The following is a 24,924-nucleotide window of genomic DNA, read 5'->3' on the forward strand; positions in this document are numbered from 1 at the left end:
CCTGTATTATTTTAATATAAAGAAAATAAACATTAAAAAAGAGAAAATAATCTAAAAGGAAGAGTGAGTAATCCCTCACTCTCTCTGTTCCTCTGCGGTTTGCTTGGCCTGGACAAAACAGATGGGTGACGGGTGGGAGGGAGGTGGGTACAACCGGCCTGAAGTGCACCTGTTTGGTGTTTGTTTTAGTGAATCCGTTATTTGAAAGTATATAGTGTTTCTAATCCTTCACGTCATTAAGACCCATTTACTATTTAGTTCACAATGTACACCACTTTGGACGTAGTTACCTGAATGTCCTCAAGCTTTCATGTTGGAACAAACTTACAGAAAAGTTGCTAGAAGAGAATGAAGAAAAAAGCATGTTGGTTTATGCTTCAAATAAGGCAAAAATCACTTTGGACAATGCAGGTACATTCTCTGCTCCCCTTAGGAAAGTAGCTCCCACTTGGGTCTGATAAGGTAGCTACATGATAATGTGTGAAAGAAAAGTTGTTCTGTGACGATTCACAAATGAAACAGTGTTGAAGGTTAAACCTCACTAAGTTACCAGGTAAATCTGGGGTCTGTTTATCACTGTAGAAAAAAAAAAAAACTCTTTCCTTTTTTAAGGTGAAGATTTGAAGGACACTTCAACTGAGGATAAAAGTTCTTCACATTCAAAAGTTTCTGTCAAATTCAAGAGTACAAAAAAGAGGTCAGTTACGTTCATTCAACAGACATGTTTAAGTACGGACCAGGTGCCGGACCCTTAAGCAAGCGCAGGATTACCCATCGGTAAACCAGGACCTTCGTGACTTAGAATATCAAAATCCAGTTAAATTTACCTTATTGCAGCTTACATAGAGCCCTTGTGTATCTAATGCGAGTTTGCCAGATTTTGATGGTACGTTAAATGGATGATATGAATTCATCTTGCAGACTCTGTACATACTTGAGAAAGGAACGAAACTGACATGAATTTATTTCATGAATCTGTCATTTATGAGCTGAGCAATGTTGAGCCAGTTGTTAAATATTTTCAAGCTTTGGTTTGCTCGTTTATAAAACTAGAAGAATAATGCCTTGTGCTGCATGTCTAGAATAGTGCCTGGCACAGAGTATAGCTGTAGAAAATATTGTTGCTACATGTCCGCCATTTTACAAAATGGACAGGAGAGTCACCACCGAGGCCTCCCTGTATTCCATTACAAGGCCCTGACACACTCACATCACATTTTCTTTTAAATGACAGAACATGTAAATACAGTTTTTAGTCTTCCTGTCAACCCCACCTTCGATTCCCCCTTTTGTCTGCATCTTCACTGTCCCCATCCTGCCCAAATCTTCACTGTTTCCTGCCTGTCCTGTTGCAAGAGCCTCCCAGTTGGTTTTCCCAGTTCTTCTAGTCCATTCTCAACACAACAGCTATACATTATTTTAACTTTTTATTGAACGGTGAGTAGCCATAAAAGAACGCTGGTAAGGTACGTGCAAGATACAAGCAATATACAAACATTCCTATACACACCACACAGTTCTAGAAAAAAACGTATAATTTATCTCTGAAGTCCCCTGTGTACCTATCTAGATCTTCTGTCATCCCATCACCTGTGATAACTACCAACCTGGATTTTATGTTTATTGATACATTTCTGAAAAATATATTTTTCACCTTTGCATGTTTTTAAACTTTAATGGAATCCCTGTGCTCTTGGCTGACTTATAATGTTTTGCTCAGGGTTCTTATGATTACTTCATTGAACAAATAGGGATTCTTTATTTCACTGCTGTCTATTTATTAGACCATTGTATAAATATGTCACAACTTACTGACCTGTTGATGGACATATATGGTTGTCAATTTTTGTTATGACACATTCTACTGTGGTTAATATGCTTGTATATGTCTCCTGGTATTTATATGCACATGTTTGATTTTTTTTAAGACTTTTAAAAATTTATTTATTTGAGAGGGAGAGAGAGAAAGGAGCACAAACAGGGGGAGGAGCAGAGGGAGAGGGAGAAGCAGGCTCCTGCTGAGAATGGAGCTCGATGTGGGGCTCGATCCCAGGGCCCTGGGATGATAACCTGAGCCGAAGGCAGGCGCTTAACCATCTGAGCCACCCAGGCACTTCACAAACATTCAATTTAAAAAAAATACACTACAATAAATAAATACTAAATAAATAAATACATAAATAATCTTTCTTTTTTATAGACATTTCATGTCTTCTCATTAGACTCAGAATGGAAGGACAGAAGCTGTGTAGAGCATGGGAGCCCTGGCTGCCTCTGCACCGACTCCGGCTTCTTGTCTCAGTTCCTCAGACCAGCTTGATCCTTTGGCTTCTGGATCCTGCTACATGTGCTCTCCCCAGAGGCTGACCCGCCTCCCATGGGCTGACGCGGCCCCTTGACCACCTCTGTGCACGTCACATGTAACTGTCTCCCTTACACATGCCGTGGCTTAGCATTCCCGTTCTTACCCGGGAGAGAAGGGGTCACGTTCGCTTGGTCCAGGACAGCTGATACACAGTAGGAATTCATGAATATTTGCTGAATGAACTATCACACATGACTAGAAATTTTAAGTAGAACTGAATATGTGCATTGGACATTGATGATTGCCAACAAGTTTCAGGTTGATGATACATTTTTAAGATTTTCATAATTTATGAGTAATTGTATGATAATACTATATCCTGAACTATTTTAAATGCCTTGAAATCAAGCCCAAACCTCTCGTTCAGTCCCTCACCATCAGCCCTGTCACTGCAGAATCTCAGAGTCCACAGACCAGGGTGACCTTGTTGGCCCAGACTGGACGAGACTTTCCCCAGACTCACAGGAGCGTGGCTTCAGCTGCGTGGAACTAAATCAGCCTTCACAGCCTGGCTGAGAGCAATACAGAGTGAAGGACTAGGACCAGGATTATGTTTTTGTACATAAAATGGAGAATTACCAGATCCTCTCCCAAAAGATAGGTAAACTTGTGACTAATAAACTGACCTCATAAATAAAAGTGAATCATTTGCACTAAATAAATGAAATAAAGGTGGACTACAGATCTCTCACACAAATGGTACCTTAAAAATAGTAGCAGTGTGTAATTTACATGACATCAACTAAAATTGTACATTACTATTAAAACATTCATGTTAACACCTAACTGTTCTATAATTTTTAGTAATGAAACTGTGCTTGATATCAAAATCGCTGAACTTCCTTCTAAAATTTCAACTTTCTTGGGGTGCCTGGATGGCTCAGTGGGTTAAGCCTCTGCATTCGGCTCAGGTCGTGATCTTGGGGACCTGGGATTGAGCCCCGCATCGGGCTTTCTGCTTGGCGGGGAGCCTGCTTCCTCCTCTCTCTCTGCCTGCCTCTCTGCCTACTCATGATCTCTCTCTCTCTGCCAAATAAATAAAAATCTTTAAAAAAATAAAAATAAAATTTTAACTCTTACCCTCCCACATGTGTCTGCCTCAGAGCTGAAAATACATGGTATCTGGAGAAGAATCCTCATAAGTTAAAAGTTATGCTTCAGAAGCTCTTCGTGTTTGCATTTACTTGGGCCTTTGGAGGAACTTTAAAGCGTGAGGATGAACACGAAGATGACCTGGTGCCGTATTTGAGCCACGAGCCTGGTTCCCCTGCCATGGTGACCTATGATTTTGACAAGCTTGTGCATGAGCTGTTTGAGAGCAATCCACACATAGGTAGGTTCTGGGGGCAGCAGTCCTAATTATGCTTGCTTCAGAACATTAGTGTGGGGGCATTTAGGCAGTCAGCTCTGTCTGCCACTCAGTCTGACTCCTGTTCACAGCTCAGGTCTTGATCTCACAGGTGTGAGTTCAAGCCCCATATTGGTCTCCTTGCTAGGCAAGGGGCCTACTTAAAAAAAAAAAAAAAATAGAGATACTTTGTCAGAGCTGATATAAATCTCTGGATAAAATAAATTTTAAAGAAAAGAGGGATGCCTGGGTGGGCTCAGTTTGTTAAGGGTCCGACTCTTGATTTCAGCTCAGGTCATGATCCCAAGGTTGTGAGAGGGATTCTCTCTCTCCCTCTGCCCCTCCCCCTACTAAAAAATTAGTTGGAAACTCTTTATGGATGGCCTTGAATTAAAGGCCCATCTTTTAAAGTGTGAGGTTAAAGGTAAAAGCACACTCCAGTACCGTTAGTCCAGCAAAAGAGGCTGAAGTAAATTCGACTCCTGGTCAATTGTTGTTCTAAGGGAGCTGTCACACAAGTAAGGCAGAACAGATGAAACCTTGGAACTCTTGACCTCGGCCTAGCTGAGCCCACTGGCCATCTAGCTGGATCTGTGTTATACATATCCTCGTGCACCAGGAATTTCTGTAGATTATAGTTTCATTTACTTCTTAAAGACTAATATTATAAAAACTATTTTATGAAGTCTTAGATTTCTTTATTATTATGTTTTTTGAGTCAGTTCTAACAAATGGAATCTGTCGTCATTTTCTGAAATGGTAAGCCTTCCCGATTAGCAGTCACTAATTAAAGGAACTTGGAATAGATGAAGAGATCCTTGGTGCAGGTACCAAAAAGACAAAACAGTGAACCATGAATGTATTTAGAAGAACTTTGTTAAAGATGAGAGCCAAAAATATTTACCAAAAGTATAGATTTGACCAGTTTGTGTGATGTAACTCTTAAAATATCCTTTTGAAATTATTTGTAAATGTTCTATTTAAAGTATATTTGACCACAAAGTTTTGTGTTATTTCCTATGGAAATTATTTTTTTTAATTTTATTTATTTGAGAGGGAGCATGAGCAAGGGGGAGGGGGAAAGGGAGAGGGGGAAGCAGACTCCCCGCTGAGCTGGGAGCCCAATGCGGGGCTCAATCCCAGAACCCTGGGATCATGACTTGAACTGAAGGCAGATGCTTCACACAATGAGCTACCCAGACTCCCAGAAATTAACTTTTTTTTAAAGATTTTATTTATTTATTTGACAGATCATAAGTAGGCAGAGAGGCAGGCAGAGAAAGATGGGGAAGCAGGCTCCCCATTGAGCAGAGAGCCTGATGTGGGGTTCGATCTCAGGACCCTGAAATCATGACCTGAACTGAAGGCAGAGGATCAACCCACTGAACTACCGAGGCGCCCCAAAATTAACTTTTAATATCAAAATGCACTGCATATTATTTGTTGTTGACTCAGTGAGTTAACTGGATGTTGCTAATTCCTAAGATAAATAAACTGCCCTGATTTATTTGTCAGGCAGAAAATACCTCAAATTCTATTATTTCTTCTCCATGTGAGCCTAAAGGCAACTCAGTAAATTATACCTTATGTTAGAAGGTTTATCTTAAAATGATGAGTATGGAATTGTGTTTTGTCATCTGAAGTATGTGTAGAAAAGCTAGTTTGGGATGGGTGTAGGAATAAAAGGAGGGGCAGGTGGCAGCAGTTGTAAAAAGTACAAAACCATCAGAATGGAAAAGAGAAGAGAAAAAAAGGGAGTCCCAAAACTTCCCACTTGTAGTCACTCTGAACAAAATTGTAAAACACAAAACAATTAATACTAAGAAAGTATACCTACTGGTATACTGTCACCTATCATAAGATTAATTCATTCCAGATGAAATTATTATAGCCTAACAGAGACCTGTAACAGAAATGTAACAGAAATGTTACAGGTCTCTGTTAGGCTATAATAATTTCATCTGGAATGAATTAATATTTATTAATATGTTAGGGTTCTTTTTTGAAAGATAAATAAGGAAATGGCATCCATTTTCAACAAATAAGCATATATGAAGCAAATAAAGTAGAAATGAAAATAGAACATACAGCTATGAAAAAGGACCAAATAGAACTTCTGTAATCATTCAAGTGAAAGAGTGAGTAGTCCAGATGAGCTCTACTCTTGGCGCCATCAGAGAAAGAATTAGTTAATTGAGGGGTGGCTGGGTGGCTCAGTCAGTTAAGTGTCTGCCTTCAGCTCAGTTCATGATCCCAGGGTCCTGGGATTAAGCCCCACATCAGACTCCCTGCTCAGCGGGGAGTCTGCTTCTCCCTCTCCCTCTGCCCCTCTCCCATGCTGTCTCTTTCAAATAAATAAATGAAATCTTTTTTAAAAAATAGGTAAACTGAAACCTAGAAAAAAAGTCTTCAAGTTTTCTTCGTATTGACTTGGCGTGTTTCTTATTCAGCTTAGTCGTACACATTTCATCCTTCTTTCTGTGGTTTTGCACTTGCCATTATTAATGGTTCCGTTACAAAAGCTTCCCCATTAAGTATGGTCTTGGTTTTGTTATTGCTGCTGAGCTCTGATGTTTCATTTCTGGAAGGTCTGTTTGGTTCCTTTTCAAATAGGCTATGTCACTTTTTTATAGTTTCTTGTTCTTGTTCTGTATTTTCAAGCTTTACTTTCATTTAAACATAGTAAGCATGGCTGTCTTAAAATATGCACCTGATGATTCTAGTCATTCGAGTCTTATTAATCAGGGGCTGTTACCTGGTTTCTGCTAATTACCTTTAACTGGTTATTAAATCTGCAAAACTTATCTGTATGGTTGAGGATAATAGTCCCCTTCTATAGAAGGCATATCCACTGCATCCATCATAGCTAAATATTAGATCAGACAAGAACATCAATGGGCATTAAACTTAGGGCAGAATTTGATGGGGAGCAGGCTATTGCCTGATCTGACACTGTTTCCTAAACTAGTTCTTAGCTGCAAGAGATAAAACAGCAAAGCAAGCAAGCAAAGGACAAATGTTAGAGTGAGTCCTCTTGCTGGATGATGCTAAGGCTGACTAACGGCTTCCCGGAGAGCCCCACATCCCACTTCTCGGGTCCTGTGGATGGGCTAACTCATCGCACAGCAGAGTTTGAGGGTGTGGCTAGGTTAAGAACCTTGAGATTATCCTGGATCATGAGTCCTTAATGGTGGAGAAGGAGGCAGGAGAGGCACAGGAGGCATGGGGGGGCATGCAGATTGAAGTGATGCGGTCCTGTAGTTGCTGGCTTTGACGGTGGAGGAAGAGGCCACGAGCCAAGGACCGCATGTGGCCGCCCAAAGCTCGAAAGGGCAGAGAAAGGGATTTCCCGTGAGAGCCTCCAAAGGAATGCAGTCCTGCCGACACTTTGGTTGTAGTCCAGTGAAAACAGGGTGGACCTGTGACCTCTAGAACTGTAAGGGAGAAATCTGTGTTGTTTTGAGATCCCTAAGTTGGTGGTAATTTGTTAAAACAGCAGCGGAAAACTTACACAAAGGCTTTGTCAGTCTGAATTCATGCTTTCTGTTCTCGATAGACATGCAGACAGACGCAGAAATAGAACAGGTGTGTGTGCGAGTGTACGGAAACCTGTTTCTCAGCTCTTCACACGCACCACCCTCCCCTTGGCAGCACAATGCCCTGCCAGGAGGGCAAAGGGATGGCTTGTGCGTGAGGGAGCGGCTTCTCGGCTGGGTGGGACACTGCCACGGAGGCCCGGTTTTCTTTAGCCCCGTAGAAAGTAGCGAACTGTGAGCTACCTGACTATAGGGAAGTGGGGGCTGCGAGAACAGCAGCCAGGGCGCAGAACGAGACACAAATCCTACTAGACTACTTTAGGACTCCAACAGGAGGTCCGCCCATGAGCTTCTGGGGACACCTTGCCCAAGGATCCCCTGAACTGGTCCATGGGCTCCCCCAACACTCCATTAGCTTGACCCGTAAACACCCTCTTCCAGGGGAAGGTTCCCTATGTGCATCCCAGAGGACAGCAAAAGTGAGCCTTTTCAGATGGGTAGTAGAAAACTAGGCAGATTGCAGGGTTGGGAGAAACCACACAAATACAGCATCCGGCACCACCCAAGGGAAAGAAACAGGAAGGCTGTGAGCACCCAGCCTGGCTTGGCAGAATGGAGAGAAGGCATACGTGCCTAAAAATTACCCAGTAGGAGAGAACAAGATGTGTGGGGTAAGCATACCCATAGAAAAGATCAAGAAAGCCTCAGATCCTTAACAAGTCAGAGGGCGTTCCTTCTTTCCCACAGTCAGTTAGTAAAACCTGGAGGAGACCATTTCTCCAATGTGGAGACCATAATGAAGGACTTCAGGGAACAGGAAACGTTGAGGAAACATGACAACCAAAGGAGTACAATATTTCTCCAGTAACTGACCCCAAAGAAACAGAGATTTGTGGTTTGCCCAATTAAAAATTCAAAATAGCTGTTTTGAGGAAGTCTCATAAGCTAAAAGACAACGCTGGAAGATAATTTGGTGAAATCGGGAAAACAATACTTGAGCAGAATGAGAAAGTAGCAGAGACAGGAATCAGAACAGAAGCAAACAGAAGTCGTGCAGCTGGAGAATACAGTGACTGGGATAGAACATCAACACCAGACTGGACCAAGCAGAGGAAAACAATCTCCAGGACAGAAACCAGGTCATTTGCAATTATCCACTCACAGGAGAACTAAGAAAAAAGAATGAAGAAAGCCTGTGAAATATGGGATATCATTTTTTAAAATCTACCCATTAAGGGAGTCCCAAAAGGAGAAGCAAGCAAGAAAGGGACAGAAAGCTTATTTAGAGAAATAATGGCAGAGAACTTACTAAATCTGGGGAAGGATTTAGATACTTTTTTTTAATATATTTTTTTCATTTTTTATAAACATATAATATATTTTTTCCCCAGGGGTACAGGTCTGTGAATCGCCAGGTTTACACACTTCACAGCACTCACCACAGCACATACCCTCCCCAATGTCCATAATAACCCCATCCCCCCTCCCAAACCCCTCCCCCCAGCAACCCTCAGTTTGTTTTGTGAGATTAAGAGTCACTTATGGTTTATCTCCCTCCCAATCCCATCTTGCTTCATTTACTCTTCTCCTACCCCCTTAACCCCGCCATGTTGCATCTCCTCTCCCTCATATCAGGGAGATCATATGATAGTTGTCTTTCTCCGATTGACTTATTTCGCTAAGCATGATACCCTCTAGTTCCATCCACGTCGTCGCAAATGGCAAGATTTCATTTCTTTTGATGGCTGCATAGTATTCCATTGTGTATATATACCACATCTTCTTTATCCATTCGTCTGTTGATGGACATCTGGATTTAGATACTTTTTAAATGAAGTTCAGAGATGTCTCCAGTAATTTCAACCAAAAATCTTCTCAGACACATAAACTATCTAAAAGAAAGAGAATTTGAACACAGGTAGAAGAAAAAAATGCCCACATAAAGGACTACCATGAAGCTCAGCAAATTCCTCACCACAAAGCTTATAGCCCAGGAGACAGTGGGATCATCTCTTCAAGGTGCCGAAAGAAAAAACTGCCAACCAGGAATACTTTACCCTGCAAAGTTGTCCTTCAAAAAATGAAGGAGAGGGGCGCCTGAGTGGCTCAGTCAGCTAAGCGTCTGCCTTCTGCTCAGACCATGATCCCAGGGTCCTGGGTCAAGCCCCAGATTAGGCTCCCTGCTCAGTGGGGAGTCTGCTTCTCCTTCTGCCTCTGCCCTCCCTGCTCTTTCTCTCTCTCTCTTTCTGAAATAAATAGAATCTTTAAAAAAGGTGGGGGGCACCTGGGTGGCTCAGTGGGTTAAAGCCTCTGCCTTCAGCTCAGGTCATGATCCCAGGGTCCTGCTCAGTGGAAAGCCTGCTTCACCCTCTCTCTGACTCTGCCTGCTTCTCTGCCTACTTGTGATCTCTGTCTATCAAATAAATAAATAAAATATTTTTTTTAAAAATTGAAGGACAGAAAAAGACTTTCCCAAACAAAAGCTGAGGGAGTTCATCACCCTAGACCGGCCCTACAAGAAATGCAAAAGGAGTTCTTCAAACTTAAGTGAAAATGTTAATTAGTAGCAGGAAAAAATAATGAAATTATAAAGCACATTGGTAAAGGTAAGTATATAGTCAAACTCAGATGCTCTACTACTGTAATACGGTGGCATTTGAATCACTTTAGTATAAAAATTAATACTCAAAAACATTAAAAATTCCTATAGCTGCTTAGATGTGTAATGGATACCCAATATCAAGAGAGAGTAATTGTGACATGGAAAATCTAAAATGTGAGGGGAGGGCGAAAGTGTTTTTGCATGTGATTGAAATTGACTTATCAGCTTAAAAGATGTTTTATGTCATGTATGTCATGTCAAGTGTCATGGTAACCACAAACCAAAAACCAACAGTACAGAAAAGATAAAGAAAAGGAAATTAATGCATACCACTAGGGAAAATCATCAGTTCACAAGGAAGACAGGAAGAGGGAATAAGGAAACCACAAAACAGCCAAGAAACAATCAAATGTCATTAGTCTTTGCTTCTCAAAATTACTTTATTTTATTGTTTTAGAAGATTTTATTTATTTATTTGACAAAGAGAGAGAGATCACAAGCAGTCAGAGAGGCAGGCAGAGAGAGAGGGGGAAGCAGGCTCCCCGCCGAGCAGAGAAACCTGGGAGCTTGATCCCAGGACCCTGAGATCATGACCCAAGCTGAAGGCAGAGGATTAACCCTCTGAGCCACACAAGCGCCCCCTCAAAATTACTTTAAAAGTAAATAGATTAAAATCTACAATCAAAAGATGTAGAGTATATAAATGGATAAAACAAGCCAACTATATGTTGCCTACAAGAGATTCACTTCTGATTCAAGGACACAAAGAGGCTCAAATTGCAGGGATGGGAAATGGTATTCCATGCAAATGGAAAACTGAAAGAGAGCAGGTGTAGTAGCTAAGCTCTACTTCTATTGGACAACATAAGCTTTAAGTCAAAAACTGTAACAACAGACAAGGTCATCATGTGATGGTAAAGGAGTCAATTCATCAAGAAGATATAACAACTGTAAATGTATATGGACCCAATATCAGAGTACCTAAACTTATTAAGCAAATACTAACAGATCTGAAGAAATAGAGAACAGTATAGTAGGGGGATTTAATATCCTACTTTAAACAGTGGATAGATTGTTCAGAGAGAAAAATCAATAAGGAAATATTGGAACTGAGCTATAGTTTAGAGAAAACGGGCCTTCCAGACATATACAGAGAATTCAGTCTGACAGCAGCAGACTGCACATTCTTCTCAAGCACACATGGAAATATTCTCCAGCATAGATCATTATGTTTGGTCACAAAACAAGTCTTAACAAATTATTAAGATTGAAAATTATACTGCATGTCTTTTCTGACCATTGTGGAATGAAACTAGAAAATACCTTGATGAAAACTAGAAAATTAAAAATATGTAGAAATTAAATAGCACACTTCTGAAAAATCAATGAAAAAATTTAAAAAAAAAATTTTAATTTGTTTTAAAAAAACAAAAATGGAAACAAAACATACCACAATTTATGGGTTTCAATTAAAATTTGTAGAAGGAATTTTATAGCAATAAATGCCCACATGGCAATAAAAGGAAGATCTCAAATAATCTAACTTTACATTTCAAAGAAAAAGGAATAGAAGAATAAGCCTAAAGTTAGCGGAAGGAAAGAAATAACAAAGATCAGAGTAGAAATAATTAAAAGAGGCCAGAAAAACAATGGAATAGATCAACAAAACTAGAAGCAGGTTTTTTGAAAAGGTAAACAAAATTGACAAATCTTTACCTAGATTAAGGAAAAAAGAGAGAAGTCTCAAATAAAATGAGAAATCAAAGAGACATTGCAATAAACACCATAGAAATAGGAAAGATAGTAACAGACTACTTTGCTCAATTATACACCAACAAATCAGATAGCCTGAAATAAGGGGACATTTCTAGAAGCATACAACCTGCTTCTATTTCACGAAGACATAGAAAATCTGAACAGACCAAAACAAGTAATGGGATTGAGTGAGTAAAACTTCCTGTCAAACAAAAGTCCTGGACCAGATGGCTTCACTGGTGAATTCTGTCAAACACTGAAGTCTTTCTTAAACTCTTCCAAGAAAAAAAAAAAAAACTGAAGACAAAGGAAAACTTCCGAAGTCATTTTACAAGGCAGCATTTCCCTAATAGCAAAACCAGATAAGGACACCACAAAACAACAACAACAAAAACTCTACAAGCCAATATCCCTAATGAATACAGATACAAAAATCTTCCCCCCAAATGAGCAAACTAAACATCACATTAAAAGAATTACAAGCTATGATCATGCAGGATTTGGGATGCAAAAATGGTTCAGTTTATGCAAACCAATAAATATGATGCATCACGTTAACATATACAAGTGCCTCAAGAAGTAAAATAGGAATAAATGAACCAAGGAGGTGAAAGATCAGTACACTGAAAATTACAAGACATTGATGAATCAAAGAAGACACAAATAAATAGTCTGTGCTTATAAGTTGGAAGAGTTAAAGTTGTTAAAATGTCCGTACTCCAAAGACATCTATAAATTCAGTGCGATCCCTATCAAAACTGCAGTGGCTTTTTTCACAGAAATAGATAAAACAACCCTCAAATTCATCTGGAACCAGAAAAGACTGAAGAGCCAAAACCATCCTGTGGAAGAAGAACAAAGCTGGAGGCCACACACTTCTTTATCTCAAACTGTATTCCATAGCAATAAAAATCAAAACAGTATGGCACTGGCATTGAAAACTGACACAGAGACCGATAGAACACAACAGAATCTAGAAGTAAACCCAAGCCCATGTACCCAACCAATTTTCTTAAAAAGATTTTATTCACTTCAGAGAGCACACGTGCCAGTAGGGAGGGGCTAGGGGAGACGGAGAAAGAAGCTGAAGCAGACTCCTTACTGAGCACAGAGCCCAGTGTGGGGCTCGATCTCACAACTGTGAGATCACAACCTGAGCCGAAACCAGGAGGTGGACTCCCAACCGACTGAGCCAATGAGGCACCCCTAGCCAACCAATTTTTGACGGAGACACCAGGAAGATGGTCTCTTCAATAAAAAGAACTGGGAAAACTGCATATTCTCATGCAAACGGAATAATGAAGTTGGACCCCTATCTCATACCATGGACAAAAATTAACTCAGGATGGATTAAAGGTATAAACATAAGACCTGAAACTATAAAATTCCTAGAAGAAAACATAGGGGAAAGTTCCTTGGCATTGGTCTCGGCAATGATTTTTTTTGGAATTGACACCAAAAGTAAAGGCAACACAAGCAAAAATAAGCAAGTGGGATTGCACAACGTTGAAAAGCTTCTGCACTGCCAAGGAAACCATCAACCAAATGAAAAGGCAGCCTATGGAGCAGGAGAAACATTTGCAAACCATATATGTGAGAAGGGGTTAATATCCAAAATATTAAATAATAATACTACAACTCAGTAGCAAAACAAAACAAAAAAACTAGATTGGTGATTACCAGGGGTTAGAACAGAAGACAAAAGGGGTAGCACTAGGGAGTTTTTTAAGGGTTTTAGGATTGTTTTGTTATCTCATCCATTATAGTGATTACAAAATACGTTCAGATGGTAAAAACAACAACAACAACAACAAAAAAAAACCTCCTAGAACTGTATGCTCCCCAAAAATGAATTTTCTGGTATATAAAAATTTTACAAATAATTCAAGGAACTGTATCAAATATTCACATTGTTATCTTCATATGGTGAAAGCATGAAAATTCTTTCGCTTTTATTCTGTATTTTCTGGAATCTATTAAGAAAATGTATTACTTTTTTTTAAGATTTTTATTTATTTATTTGACAGAGAGGGAGAGAGGCAGGCTGGGGGAGGGGGAGTGAGGGGAAGCAGGCTCCCTGCTAAGCAGAGAGCCCGATGCGGGGCTCGATCCCAGGACCCTGAGATCATGACCGGAGCCGAAGGCAGAAGCTTTAACCCACTGAGCCACCCAGGTACCCCCAAAATTTATTACTTTTATAATGGAAAAACTAATGTGCTTTGCAAATAAGTAGCAAAGTTATCTAATACAGTGGTTTGACTAAAACCAGTATAGCACTTTCATTTAGTAATATCCAACACTTGGTAATAATTAGAACTGGGTAAGATTTCAAAGGATATCAGATTAGGATTCACCTTATTTTCTGGATATAAAAAGACATTTTCATTTAAGTAAAGATCAGCAGGAAAAACAAAGATAGGCCTCTTTTATAAATTTGGATATACCCTTGGTGAATAGTTATTATTTCCGATTCAACAATCAGATTTTTTACATAGAGGTCATGTCATTAATGAAACATTCCATAAATGAACCTTTCTTACTTGGACTTATTTATGTGTCATTTTCAAATGTAGGCGTCAACCTACCATCTGGTAAATGTTCTATCTTTGGCTATTTTGTGGATTTGCAGCAGTGCGAATTCATACCGTGGTCAGAATTACTTCCTACTGTTCAGACACTAATTCAAAAAGGTAAGGAGAATTACTAGAATCATACTCTGACTTTCCTAAAATGTTGGGACTGCTTTATATATAGAAGTAGTTATATGAGCAACTTTGAGGACTGACCTGTTCCAAGTTAGTGCAGATCCACTCTAGACCTGTGTTTCCAAAACATGCCTTTAAGAAAATAACCACTGAGTATTGCTTTCTGAGAAACCGAAATCTATTTGATTGAGTCAGTTATGCATTGTAAAACTATAGCTCACTGAAAGTCTTACTAGTGGAAAGATTTGATATTTTAATTAGCTGTGGTTACTGAAAGCAGAAGAGGGAGAGGATTGGGACCTCTTTTAAAATAGGAAAAGCATATATGTAAGAACTATACTTGATTATAAAAGAAAGAGCTAATCAGAAAAAAGGAATCATAGCTTCACAAATGTCCAGATATGCTTCATTGTTCTTATTCTCAATCTTCTGCAGACTTACAGAAAACAAAGATATGGAAAGTTGTTGTACCATGAGAGCTTGGTTGAAGTTTGAGGCAGGAACTTAATGATCAGGCTTCAGAGTTCTTGTAAATACCAGAAATTCAATAAATGCAAATTGAGTTGAATTTCTCTGAAGTCAGTTTTCTCCCATCAATGAATTTCAAAGTTTTGTTATAAAACTTTCTGGCAGAAAACAACCAGAGATATCATAATTTTGAAGCATCCAGAAAGTTCTGATTTTAAAATGATGTATACCAGCATTCTGTTGTATATTTGTCGCAGTAAGGATTAGTGGGTGATTATATTTATTTAAAACCTCTGAGTTGTGTATCATATGTTAGTGCTATATTGGTTATTTTAACCCTGAGCTTTATTACTACATACAAAAAAACAACTGAGTATCAATGCACATAACTCAATATCTTAGTTTACCATTTCTATGGGAAACCAGAGGTATTTCCTCCAAATCTGAGATACAACTTCCTCTGGTCCCACTTTATCCTAATTGTAGGCCACAAGCTTAAAAGATACTAAAACCCTCCTGAGCTTTCAAAGCCAACCCATAACAGGAATCGAAACATCAGAACATCACAACATCACCTTCAACTGAGCCTGTGCCAAATAAATCAGAGGACCTGGTACCAGACCAGTCTCTGGCACCAGAAACAAAAACATAACAAAACCGCACATTTTTTTTCATGACAATCGAGGAAGATTCTCAGAAATACCATTAGTGATGCGCAGGGCTTTGGAATGAAAACACGGGAAGCCAACTTGTCAGTATACATCAGAATTCTACACCATACTCCAGTTTATACCGACCCAGCAACTGTGCATGTGAGAGGCTGTGTGCAGAATGACATGGAGATATTCTCTAAACTCAGCGAAAGCCTGGAAAGAACATAAATATCCATTGCTGGGGCACTGGCAAGAAGTCCATGATACCTTTAAATACTCGGTTTTTAAAAGTTGCTGACCAGCATACACAGTATGGGAACTCGTTCCTAGGATACGGGAATGGGAAAGAGACTGCCGACCGCCTGCCTTTATGGCCTTCAGAATTGTGCCCCACGCGAGTGTGTCAGCCGGTCGGTTGCTAGCATTAGAAAATCGACTACAAGATGAGCAAGTGAGGTCTCTGTCATGTGAAGGCCTTCTGAGAAGTTTAGCTGCATAATAGTGGAAAGAATGAGAGTAGAATTTGTAGGAAGCTGTGGGTTCAAGAGAGATTTGGTTTAGGTTTGGGGGTGTGTGCCTGTGTGTTATTTCATATGAAATTGCCCATATTCAACTGAATTTTACTAAATAGATATCAGTTTCCCCTGGTTCAACCAATAAAAAGATGGGAGCTACTAGGACGTAAATATTTGTACATCGGAAAGTTTCAACAGCAACAAGACAGATGATTGGAGGAGAAAGCTTACCCAGGAAGGGAAGTTCTTCTGAAGGACTGCCAGAGGCTGGGCAGGAGACCTGCTTTCTTCCTGTCACTGGAGGGAATGGGGAGGAGAAGGGGCCCATGGGCGGTGGGAGTGTGGGCGGAGTGGGGGCTGGCTCACCAGCTGAGTGCCGGTGGAAGGAACAGCTGCTGAGATCAGCAGAGATGACTGGGGGACTGATGGTCCATTCTGGCTTCTCTGCAGCTGCTGACATGGTTTTACAATGTCCAGACTTTTCCAGAAAGTGTCCAGTACCCAAAAGATTCATGTTTATCTATAGGTCATTTGACACTTTTTAACTTTACCTTAGGAACGTCCACGCTCGTGGACCCTGAAGGATTGAGTGAGAACCTGTTGAACATCACAGAATACGGAGAGAACATCACTCCTGTCGCCACCCGAGACACAGTGTCCCTCTCTTTCCTCATAAGCTTTCTCTTAAAGAATTTCTGCCCCGTACTTCTCACAGGTATTAGGAAGATTTAAAGAAGGAGAATTTATAGAGTTAGGAACAGGCTTAGTAATTACATAGTCTAAACATTTTACTTTATAACCGGGGTGCGGGGGGGGGGGCGCGGATATGCTCTGAAAGGCTCTAGACACTATGTCAGTATGTATTCCTACTAACAGTGTATGAATGCCCATTTGCCCACATTTGCCAGGTGAGGATGTTATAAATCTTCACCCTTTGGTTCCTTCCAAGACAAATTCCAGAAGTAGAACTATAGGATCAGTGCACACATGGCCCCTGCAGCCTTGGGCTGACAGCCTTAGAGTGTCCCTGACGGAAGGAGCACAGATTGGTCTAATTAAATGTAATTACATACAAGGAAAAAATTAAAAGAACCTGCCTGATTAAAAAAAAAAATACACAATTCCTCAACCTGATGTTTAAATGTTTCCATCTTTTAAGGTTACCACGTGACTAATGCATACAGCCCCCACGTCTCCCATAATCTTTATTTTACCCCTTCCTTACCTTTTGTTGCCCATCACCAGTGGCCCTAGTATTGCTCCCAGAGTTCCACATGGAAAATAATGAGGCTGGAACTCTCACATAATCTATACATTGCCTCCAGTTTGGCCTAAGACCATTCTTACTCTTGGGGCACCTCGGTGGCTCATTGGGTTAAGCCTCTATCTTTGGCTCCGGTCATGATCTCAGAATCCTGGGATTGAGCCCCACATCGAGCCCTCTGGGCAGGGAGCCTGCTTCCCTCCCACCCCCCTCACCTGCCTCTCTGCCTACTTGTGATCTCTGTCAAATAAATAAATAAAATCTTTTGAAAAAAAAATTCTTACTCTTAATATCGGGTGGACTGTGCAGTCCTGACCATGTTCTGCTGGAGTAGTTTGTCATCACATCTCTCCCTAGATTGTGTCGACAGAAACGTTCAGGGAAATTAATTTCATGCAGCAGCTCCTCTGTGCTGTAAGCTGGAATATTTGCCAGAGCCATAAATGAGCCTTCGATTAAAAACAATGGGTAACTCTGACTGTGTCCTTTTATCAGAGCTGTAAGTAATTTGAGAGGATTTCGTATTTACGTCCTGGTTTACCCAGGCTTAACCATGGTTTTTAAAAGGAGAAAAGAATCTTTTTCATGCAATTTTCATATAAAATGTTACTGGTTCATCTTAATATGTTAGCATCTATTCATTTCCTTCCACCTAAGAAAAAAAAGTCTTTTTTTTTTTTTTTTCCCTTAGGAGACCCTGCTGTTGGGAAAACCAGTGCCATTAATGAAATGCTTGAGAGGTTGGAGGGTCCTGGAGCACTGGATGTGAAATACAGCTCCATCTTAGGAGAAGTCCTACTATACAGTGAAATTAAAAAATCAAGGTTGTATATTGAAACACCGAATTTGATTTGTCTGGTAAAAAAAAGTTTGCTTTAATCTATAAATGTGTTTTAAATTTGTTTTTTAATTTGTTTTAAGAAGCAAACCTGCTATGTAGAAATGCAGAACTCTTCCAAAGAGAAGTGAAGAAGAAAATCTGTACTTTTTTTTTTTAAAGATTTTATTTATTTATTTGACAGAGAGAGATCACAAGTAGACAGAGAGGCAGGCAGAGAGAGAGAGAGAGAGAGAAGGAAGCAGGCCCCCTGCTGAGCAGAGAGCCCGATGCGGGACTCGATCCCAGGACCCTGAGATCATGACCTGAGCCGAAGGCAGCGGCTTAACCCACTGAGCCACCCAGGCGCCCCAAATCTGTACTTTTCCAAAGTATTAACACCTAGATTAATTCCTTTAAATGAGAGATTTTACCTTTATTTTAAATATAACTAAAATTAAAATCTCCTTTTTCTTACATAACAAAGTACAGCTATGAGCTATTTTCCTTCCTGGAAAAATACACCTAAAACTTGCCAAAAACTGTTGTATATAATTGGTTTTCTTGCACTAGAATTTTCATCTTATCAAATATGAAATATTCTTTAAACATGGGACTCTCGATCTCAGCTCAGGTCTGATCTCAGGGTCACGGGTTCCTGCCCCATTTGGCTCCACCCACACGATATGGCGCCTACTTGAAAAAAAAAAAAAAAAAGTTCTTTACAAAGAACCGTCGTTCTCCGTGTCTCTTCCTGAAGAGAGGGATGAAAAAGAGTTCTAAATTGTGCAAATAAAAAGTGCAATTTTTTAAAGTTAATTCTAATTAAAATGTGAGAGAAGCACACTGTTGTTTGAACAGAATGACACGGTTGGATTCCTCCCACGCTGCAGGCCATCTCCCACCTGCGCTCGTCAAGGCTGTGCTGTCTTCCCAAGACAGCTTGAACTTCCTCACGTCTTTCCAACAGCACTTGGTAGCCGGAGCCCGGCTACCTGCATGTTGCATGAATGATTTTGGAATAGATCCTACTACGCTTAAATAAGGCTGTAAAAAGTCCAAGAAATGAGTTTTGAAACATTTAATGTCATGGGCGTCATTCCTTATCTGAATTATTATAATTATTAGTAACAGACACTAAAAAAAGAACTCTTACTATAGGGTCACTGTTTAAACTGAACAGGATTTTAATAAAGAAATCACAATACAGAGCAACATCTAAAGGCAAGACCAAAGTAAACGTGAAAGGGGTTTCTGTTGAGCCATGCACAAGGGAAAGTGCCGTTTACAAAGGGACTAGTGAGTAAATGGCTTACTACCCATCGGGCATACCAGTAGCCTGGCACCTTAGGAATTTGTCTAGTTTGTTTTTGAGAGTAAGCCTGTGTTGTTGAACTTAATGGTGATGGCAGTGGCACAATCTTCTCTGTAAAGGTGTAAATGGGAAAGAGGAGTATTTGTTTCCTTGTAGGAGAGCGAGATAAAACTCAAGACACACCGGTACTTTGATTATATTTTGTTTGCATGGCTACTGTGGGAAGCGAGCTAATCTTGAATCTCAAAAACCTTGTATTCCAATAGCCTGAAGCAGAATATCAGCCTCTTGCTTTCTGAAACTCCCAAGACAGGAGCTGAAAGTCAAGGTACGTATTATGTCATGTGACTCTCCTTCCTCTCTCAGCCATGTGCAGGTCACCACGTGCTTGTCCAGAATCTCAGAATGAACAGATTTCCACTACCTGTTTAAAACCGAGAGTCCTAAAAGATCCCCACTCACCCTCAGACTGCCCTGCTGTACCCAGCAGTGAGGGGTGGTGATGGCAGAGCTTCCCAGCAAGTGGGGACTCCGGCTTCTCGGGGGAACGGTGGACTCAGTCTGGAAGTCTCTGGAGGCAGGGTCGGCCTCTCCTCTCTCCTTCCTTCACCCTTGTCTGAGTAACGCAGTGGAGAAGTTACTATATGCATTCTCAGGTCCTCCTGGAGAACTCGGGCCGGGGGTCTGGGAGCAGCCACCCCACTTCTGCAGAGGAAAAGCAGGGACAGACCCCAGACAGCTGCACATCAGGAAGGAAGCCTGGCCCCAGGGTTCTTGCCAGAGGAGTTTTTGGTTCTGGATCTACTTTTGGGTTTGCTGTCGCACCATCCACAGTGGCCCTCGTGGAGGGTGCTCTCAGGGAATGTGTCCTGAGTGGACACCGGTGCCTGCTGCCTTCAGACCTCTGTGTGCACTTTCAGTACATACACACCACCTTGCACATCCGGACACTTGGAAGTCCTAAAAGCGTACTTGTGTCAGTTGTGCATAAACTACGGAGCGTTCCCCCAGCTTCCCTGCTGTTGTATTTGGCTGTGTGGTTGTGGAGTCCCTGCAGACCACACCAAAGGAAGGAAGTCCTGGGAAACATTCCCCAGTTGGTATTCCTTCACTCACTGAATTGTCCTCAGTGATTTCCTGAAAATGACAACACTAGAGTAAAATTATGTAATGTTCACATTTCCTAACACCATAAAAAAAAAATCACACATATGCTTAAAGTACTCTAAATCTGTGTTTCTTTTCCATATTTGGCATAACAGATAAGCATATTAAAAAGCCAGCAGTCAAAACTGATGAAAGTTCCTTGAAAAATGATAAGAAGGGAATTATAGTATCAACGATAAATTTTAGCATCGGTATCACAGCTGCCAAAGCCAAGGAGATGATCCTGAAGAAATTAGTCAGAAGAACCAAAGACACTCTTGGAGCACCGAAGAACAGCAGGGTAAAAACACCTCCCGTCCCACGGGCTAATCTGCAAGTGCTGCTGAAGCCGCGTGTGACTTGCTTTCGTTAATAACCGTAAACAGAGAAAGCAAAGTGTCACATACACTCCTGCACAAGCCAGAAAATGCACTTTATAAACGGAAGCTCCGGTTTTCAGATCGGCATAATATTGATCAATTTTACTGATTTGGAATTACAAAAGCCAAAAGAAGTTCCTGGAGTCTAAATTAAACATGACCAGATAAGACAGAAAACGTGTTAGATGCCTGTGGGTTTGTAACAGTGTATTTGACCACGTTTTTCTCCTGTGAGCATGACTTGAGACTGTTAAAAACCAAAATGCAGCTGAGTTAACTGTAAGGATCTATTGGCTTTGCTCACTTATTCATGAATCTTCGAGGCATCCGCCTCACAAAAAGAAGGGCGTTCCAGGAGCTGTACAAAATGACAGATCAACAGGCAGAAGGGTGGGCAACAGGGTGGGGTTTATACTGGCAAGAAGCGTGTTGGTTGTGGTGATGTCACTTTCCCTAAGTGGGTGGCAGGGGTCCATCAGGCCAACGACCTGCCTAATGCTGAGTCACCGGCTTGGGATTCCATGAGCCGAAACTGTCATTAAGTCTGGGTGGGGTGCCATGGGGCTTACCATGAGGGACTCCATTTTGGGCCTATTGTCTTATTTTCTTTGTTTGTTTTCATTTTTTTTTAGGATTGTATTTATTTATTTGACAGAGAGCACAAGTAGGCAGAGAGGCAGGCAGAGAGAGAGGGGGAAGCAGGCTCCCTGCTGAGCAGAGAGCCCGATGTGGGACTGGATCCCAGGACCCTGGGATCATGACCTGAGCTGAAGGCAGAGGCTTTCACCCACTGAGCCACCCAGGCGCCCCTATTGTCTTGTTTTTTTGTTTGTTTGTTTGTTTTGTTTTTATCATTTTTATTTATTTATTTTCAGCACAACAGTATTCATTGTTTTTGTACCACACCCAGTGCTCCATGCAATCTGTGCCCTCTCTAATACCCACCACCTGGTTCCCCCAACCTCCCACCCCCCCCCACCTCTTCAAACCCTTCAGATTGTTTTTCAGAGTCCATAGTCTCTCATGGTTCACCTCCCTTCCAATTTCCCCCAACTCCCTTCTCCTAACTCCCCATGTCCTCCATGCTATTTGTTATGCTCCACAAATAAGTGAAACCATATGATAATTGACTCTCTCTGCTTCACTTATTTCACTCAGCATAATCTCTTCCAGTCCCGTCCATGCTGCTACAAAAGTTGGGTATTCATCCTTTCTGATGGAGGCATAATACTCCATAGTGTATATGGACCACATCTTCCTTATCCATTCGTCCGTTGAAGGGCATCTTGGTTCTTTCTACAGTTTGGCGACCGTGGCCATTGCTGCTATAAACATTGGGGTACAGATGGCCCTTCTTTTCACTATGTCTGTATCTTTGGGGTAAATACCCAGTAGTGTCTTGTTTTTAACACGACCATAAGAGGAAGAGAAGCAGATCTGCAGCCCCAGGGAAGGATACCAAGAGAAATTGAGTGCTGTCTGCTATTTTGAAAACTTACCATTTTCTAAACTCATCTCTTCAAAATGGAATTTAGTCTTTTGCTTTTTAACAGAAAAACAGACATGTCATTTCATATAACTTTGTTCTTACACCTTAGTGTAATTAATATTCCTAATTTGTAATAGAAGATAAGACAATACTAAGTGATATGTTTTAAAATCTTTTGTCCTGCTCCAGATTGTACTGTTCATTGATGATCTGAACGTGCCAGAATCAGACACCTACGGAGCTCAGCCACCCCTGGAATTAATCCGGCAGTTACTAGATATGGGAGGCCTGTACGACACGAAGAAGAACACTTGGAAGGTACAGCTTATTCAAAGATTGTGTCCCCATTCACAATGAATTAAATATTCAGAACAGTGTTGAGTGAATTGAGAGGTTCAGGAACTCTAGTCAGATGAACATGCAGAACACATTGGAAACCCTACTTGAACCGCGCCAGTGGCGTCTTTGTCATTCTGCTCCGCTCCGTAGGATTTACTGTTAGTGAAAATTATGAGTATGGCCCTGTAGGTTTAATTTCTGAGTCAAATAAATGCTTACTATTAATCACATCAATAGTTCATCAGATTTTTCAGGGCAGCAGCTGTGAATATAGATGAAAAAAGCTAGCGAAAATGTTTCCCGGCACATCCTTACTGTCTGGGTAAGACCGCTCTGCATCTTTATTTGCAAGATCACAGATCAGGGATGTTCAGTACCATTGCAAAGTCCAGCAGATTCCCAGGGCAGGATTCCTGTGTCTTTGTTTTCCTTACATTGAACCGAATCAGAATGGCTGCAGTTTTTGAAAAAGCAAATGCACTTGTCTCCTCACCCGGTTCCTTCCCTGGACGTCACGAGCCCTGCACTCCAGAACAGACTTTGTCTGTGGAATTAAATGGTTGCATTACAAACAGGTTCACGACTCAGACAGACCTGGGCCAGCGATCCTGGACAGTACCCTTACTGGTGCGTGGTGTCAGCTGGGACACCCGAGTGTCGGAACCACGGTCAGCACACAGCCAGGAGAAGAATCCAGATGCAGCCCGAGCAGGAAGGTCCCTGGGAGGTGACCTGCACAACCTTGGCGTCCCTGGAGACTCACTCCATGCTCCCGAGCCCTCCCTCAGCACCAGAGTCCTCTGCCTGCCTCAGCCATGTTGCTCAGGGTCCAGTAATTGCTTCTTCAAAGACAAGCTATGGCTTGATGGCATTTAGAAAGCCTTCTAGAAGGAACAGCCCTCGAAATTGCTTTCGAGGATTTCATTTACTTCCAAGAAGATTGATTCTATTACTGTCAGAGTTTTTGTTTTTGCAGGAAATCGTCTTTTTGTCTAAACATTGAAATCTTCTGTTCACTGGGGGCTGGGAAGTGGATGATAATTCATTTCCTATGGATGCATGTATCTGTCCTTTTCATGCTTCCCGCAGAACATTCAAGATCTTTCTCTGGTGGCAGCCTGTGCCCCTGCAGCAGTCAGGAGGCATGCCAGCCCACGTCTGCTCAAGCACTTTTCCATCCTGGTGCTGCCTCACCCTCCACAGCACGCCTTGCGGGCTATTTTCCAGGTAATGCATCCAGCTCGTTTTCTGCCGGACAGAATTTTATTTTCATGGTATACGAGAAGACTCAAGAACTTAAAGCCATTGATACTGAAAGACAATTCTTTAAGGCGATGGGTTTTGTTCCCCCTTTCCCTTTCCGGCCTGTGGTTGTAACCTGTCTCAAAGTAAGCAAAACATCAGTCAGTGTGCATTAGAAATACATGCAGCACACGTGTAATGCACGTGTAATGTGGATCCTGCGACTTTATTCTTGAAGGCCCTGATCCAGCATATCTTGGGAAGGGGGGAGGTGCTCAGGAGCCTGTATTATTAGCAAGCTCTCCTGGAGTCTTCTGTCTTGGTTTGTTCTCTTCATTTCTTTATAGAACACAAAATAAATCTGAAATATCTTATTAGAAAAACAGCTCAACTTGAAATCTGGTTTGATTAGAAAAATAAATTTGAGGGGCGCCTGGGTGGCTCAGTCAGTTAAGTGTCCGATCCTTGAGCTCAGCTCAGGTATTGATCTCAGGGCTGTGGGTTCAAGCCCTGCACTGGAGCCTACTTTAAAAAAAAAGGAAAGAAAAAAAAAATGTTATGCAAGATTACTGATTTTTTCAAAGCTCATCATGTGTTTTTCTTCTTTATAATATAAAATTTAAAGATTAATGTTTAAATCTGTTTTTCAAAAAGCCATTGGTAATTCTGCATATGATCAACAACAACCCACCAATTAAAAAATCCTAATGTAGGGGTGTCTGGGTGGCTCAGTGGGTTAAAGCCTCTGCCTTTGCCTCAGGTCGTGATCTCAGGGTTCTGGGATCGAGTCCCGCATTGGGCTCTCTGCTCAGCAGGGAGCCTGCTTCCCTTCCTCTCTCTCTGCCTGCCTCTCTGCCTACTTGTGATCTCTGTCTGTCAAATAAATAAATAAAATCTTTTAAAAAAAATCCTAATGTAGAAGAATATATATATATACATGCAGCAACCCAAAATGAGAAAATAGTTCTATCACTTAGTAGTCCAT

The 24,924-nt window shown here is 41.1% G+C and overlaps 1 protein-coding gene across 1 annotated transcript in view; it reads left to right on the forward strand.

Annotated features, from left to right (window-relative positions):
* The window catches only part of DNAH14 (dynein axonemal heavy chain 14), a 307,787-nt gene that overhangs the window by 173,059 nt on the left and 109,804 nt on the right, over positions 1-24,924 (forward strand). The window contains exons 41-49 of the mRNA XM_032838780.1: positions 613-697; positions 3,469-3,698; positions 14,180-14,296; positions 16,504-16,662; positions 17,903-18,035; positions 19,610-19,671; positions 20,606-20,790; positions 22,548-22,676; positions 23,787-23,924. Of these exons, the coding sequence (XP_032694671.1) occupies positions 613-697; positions 3,469-3,698; positions 14,180-14,296; positions 16,504-16,662; positions 17,903-18,035; positions 19,610-19,671; positions 20,606-20,790; positions 22,548-22,676; positions 23,787-23,924 (1,238 nt within the window). The remainder of the gene's footprint in view (positions 1-612; positions 698-3,468; positions 3,699-14,179; positions 14,297-16,503; positions 16,663-17,902; positions 18,036-19,609; positions 19,672-20,605; positions 20,791-22,547; positions 22,677-23,786; positions 23,925-24,924) is intronic.

This window comes from Lontra canadensis, unplaced genomic scaffold, assembly GCF_010015895.1.
Source record: "Lontra canadensis isolate GAN:19392208 unplaced genomic scaffold, GSC_riverotter_1.0 scaffold106, whole genome shotgun sequence".
Classification (NCBI taxonomy): Eukaryota; Metazoa; Chordata; class Mammalia; order Carnivora; family Mustelidae; genus Lontra; species Lontra canadensis.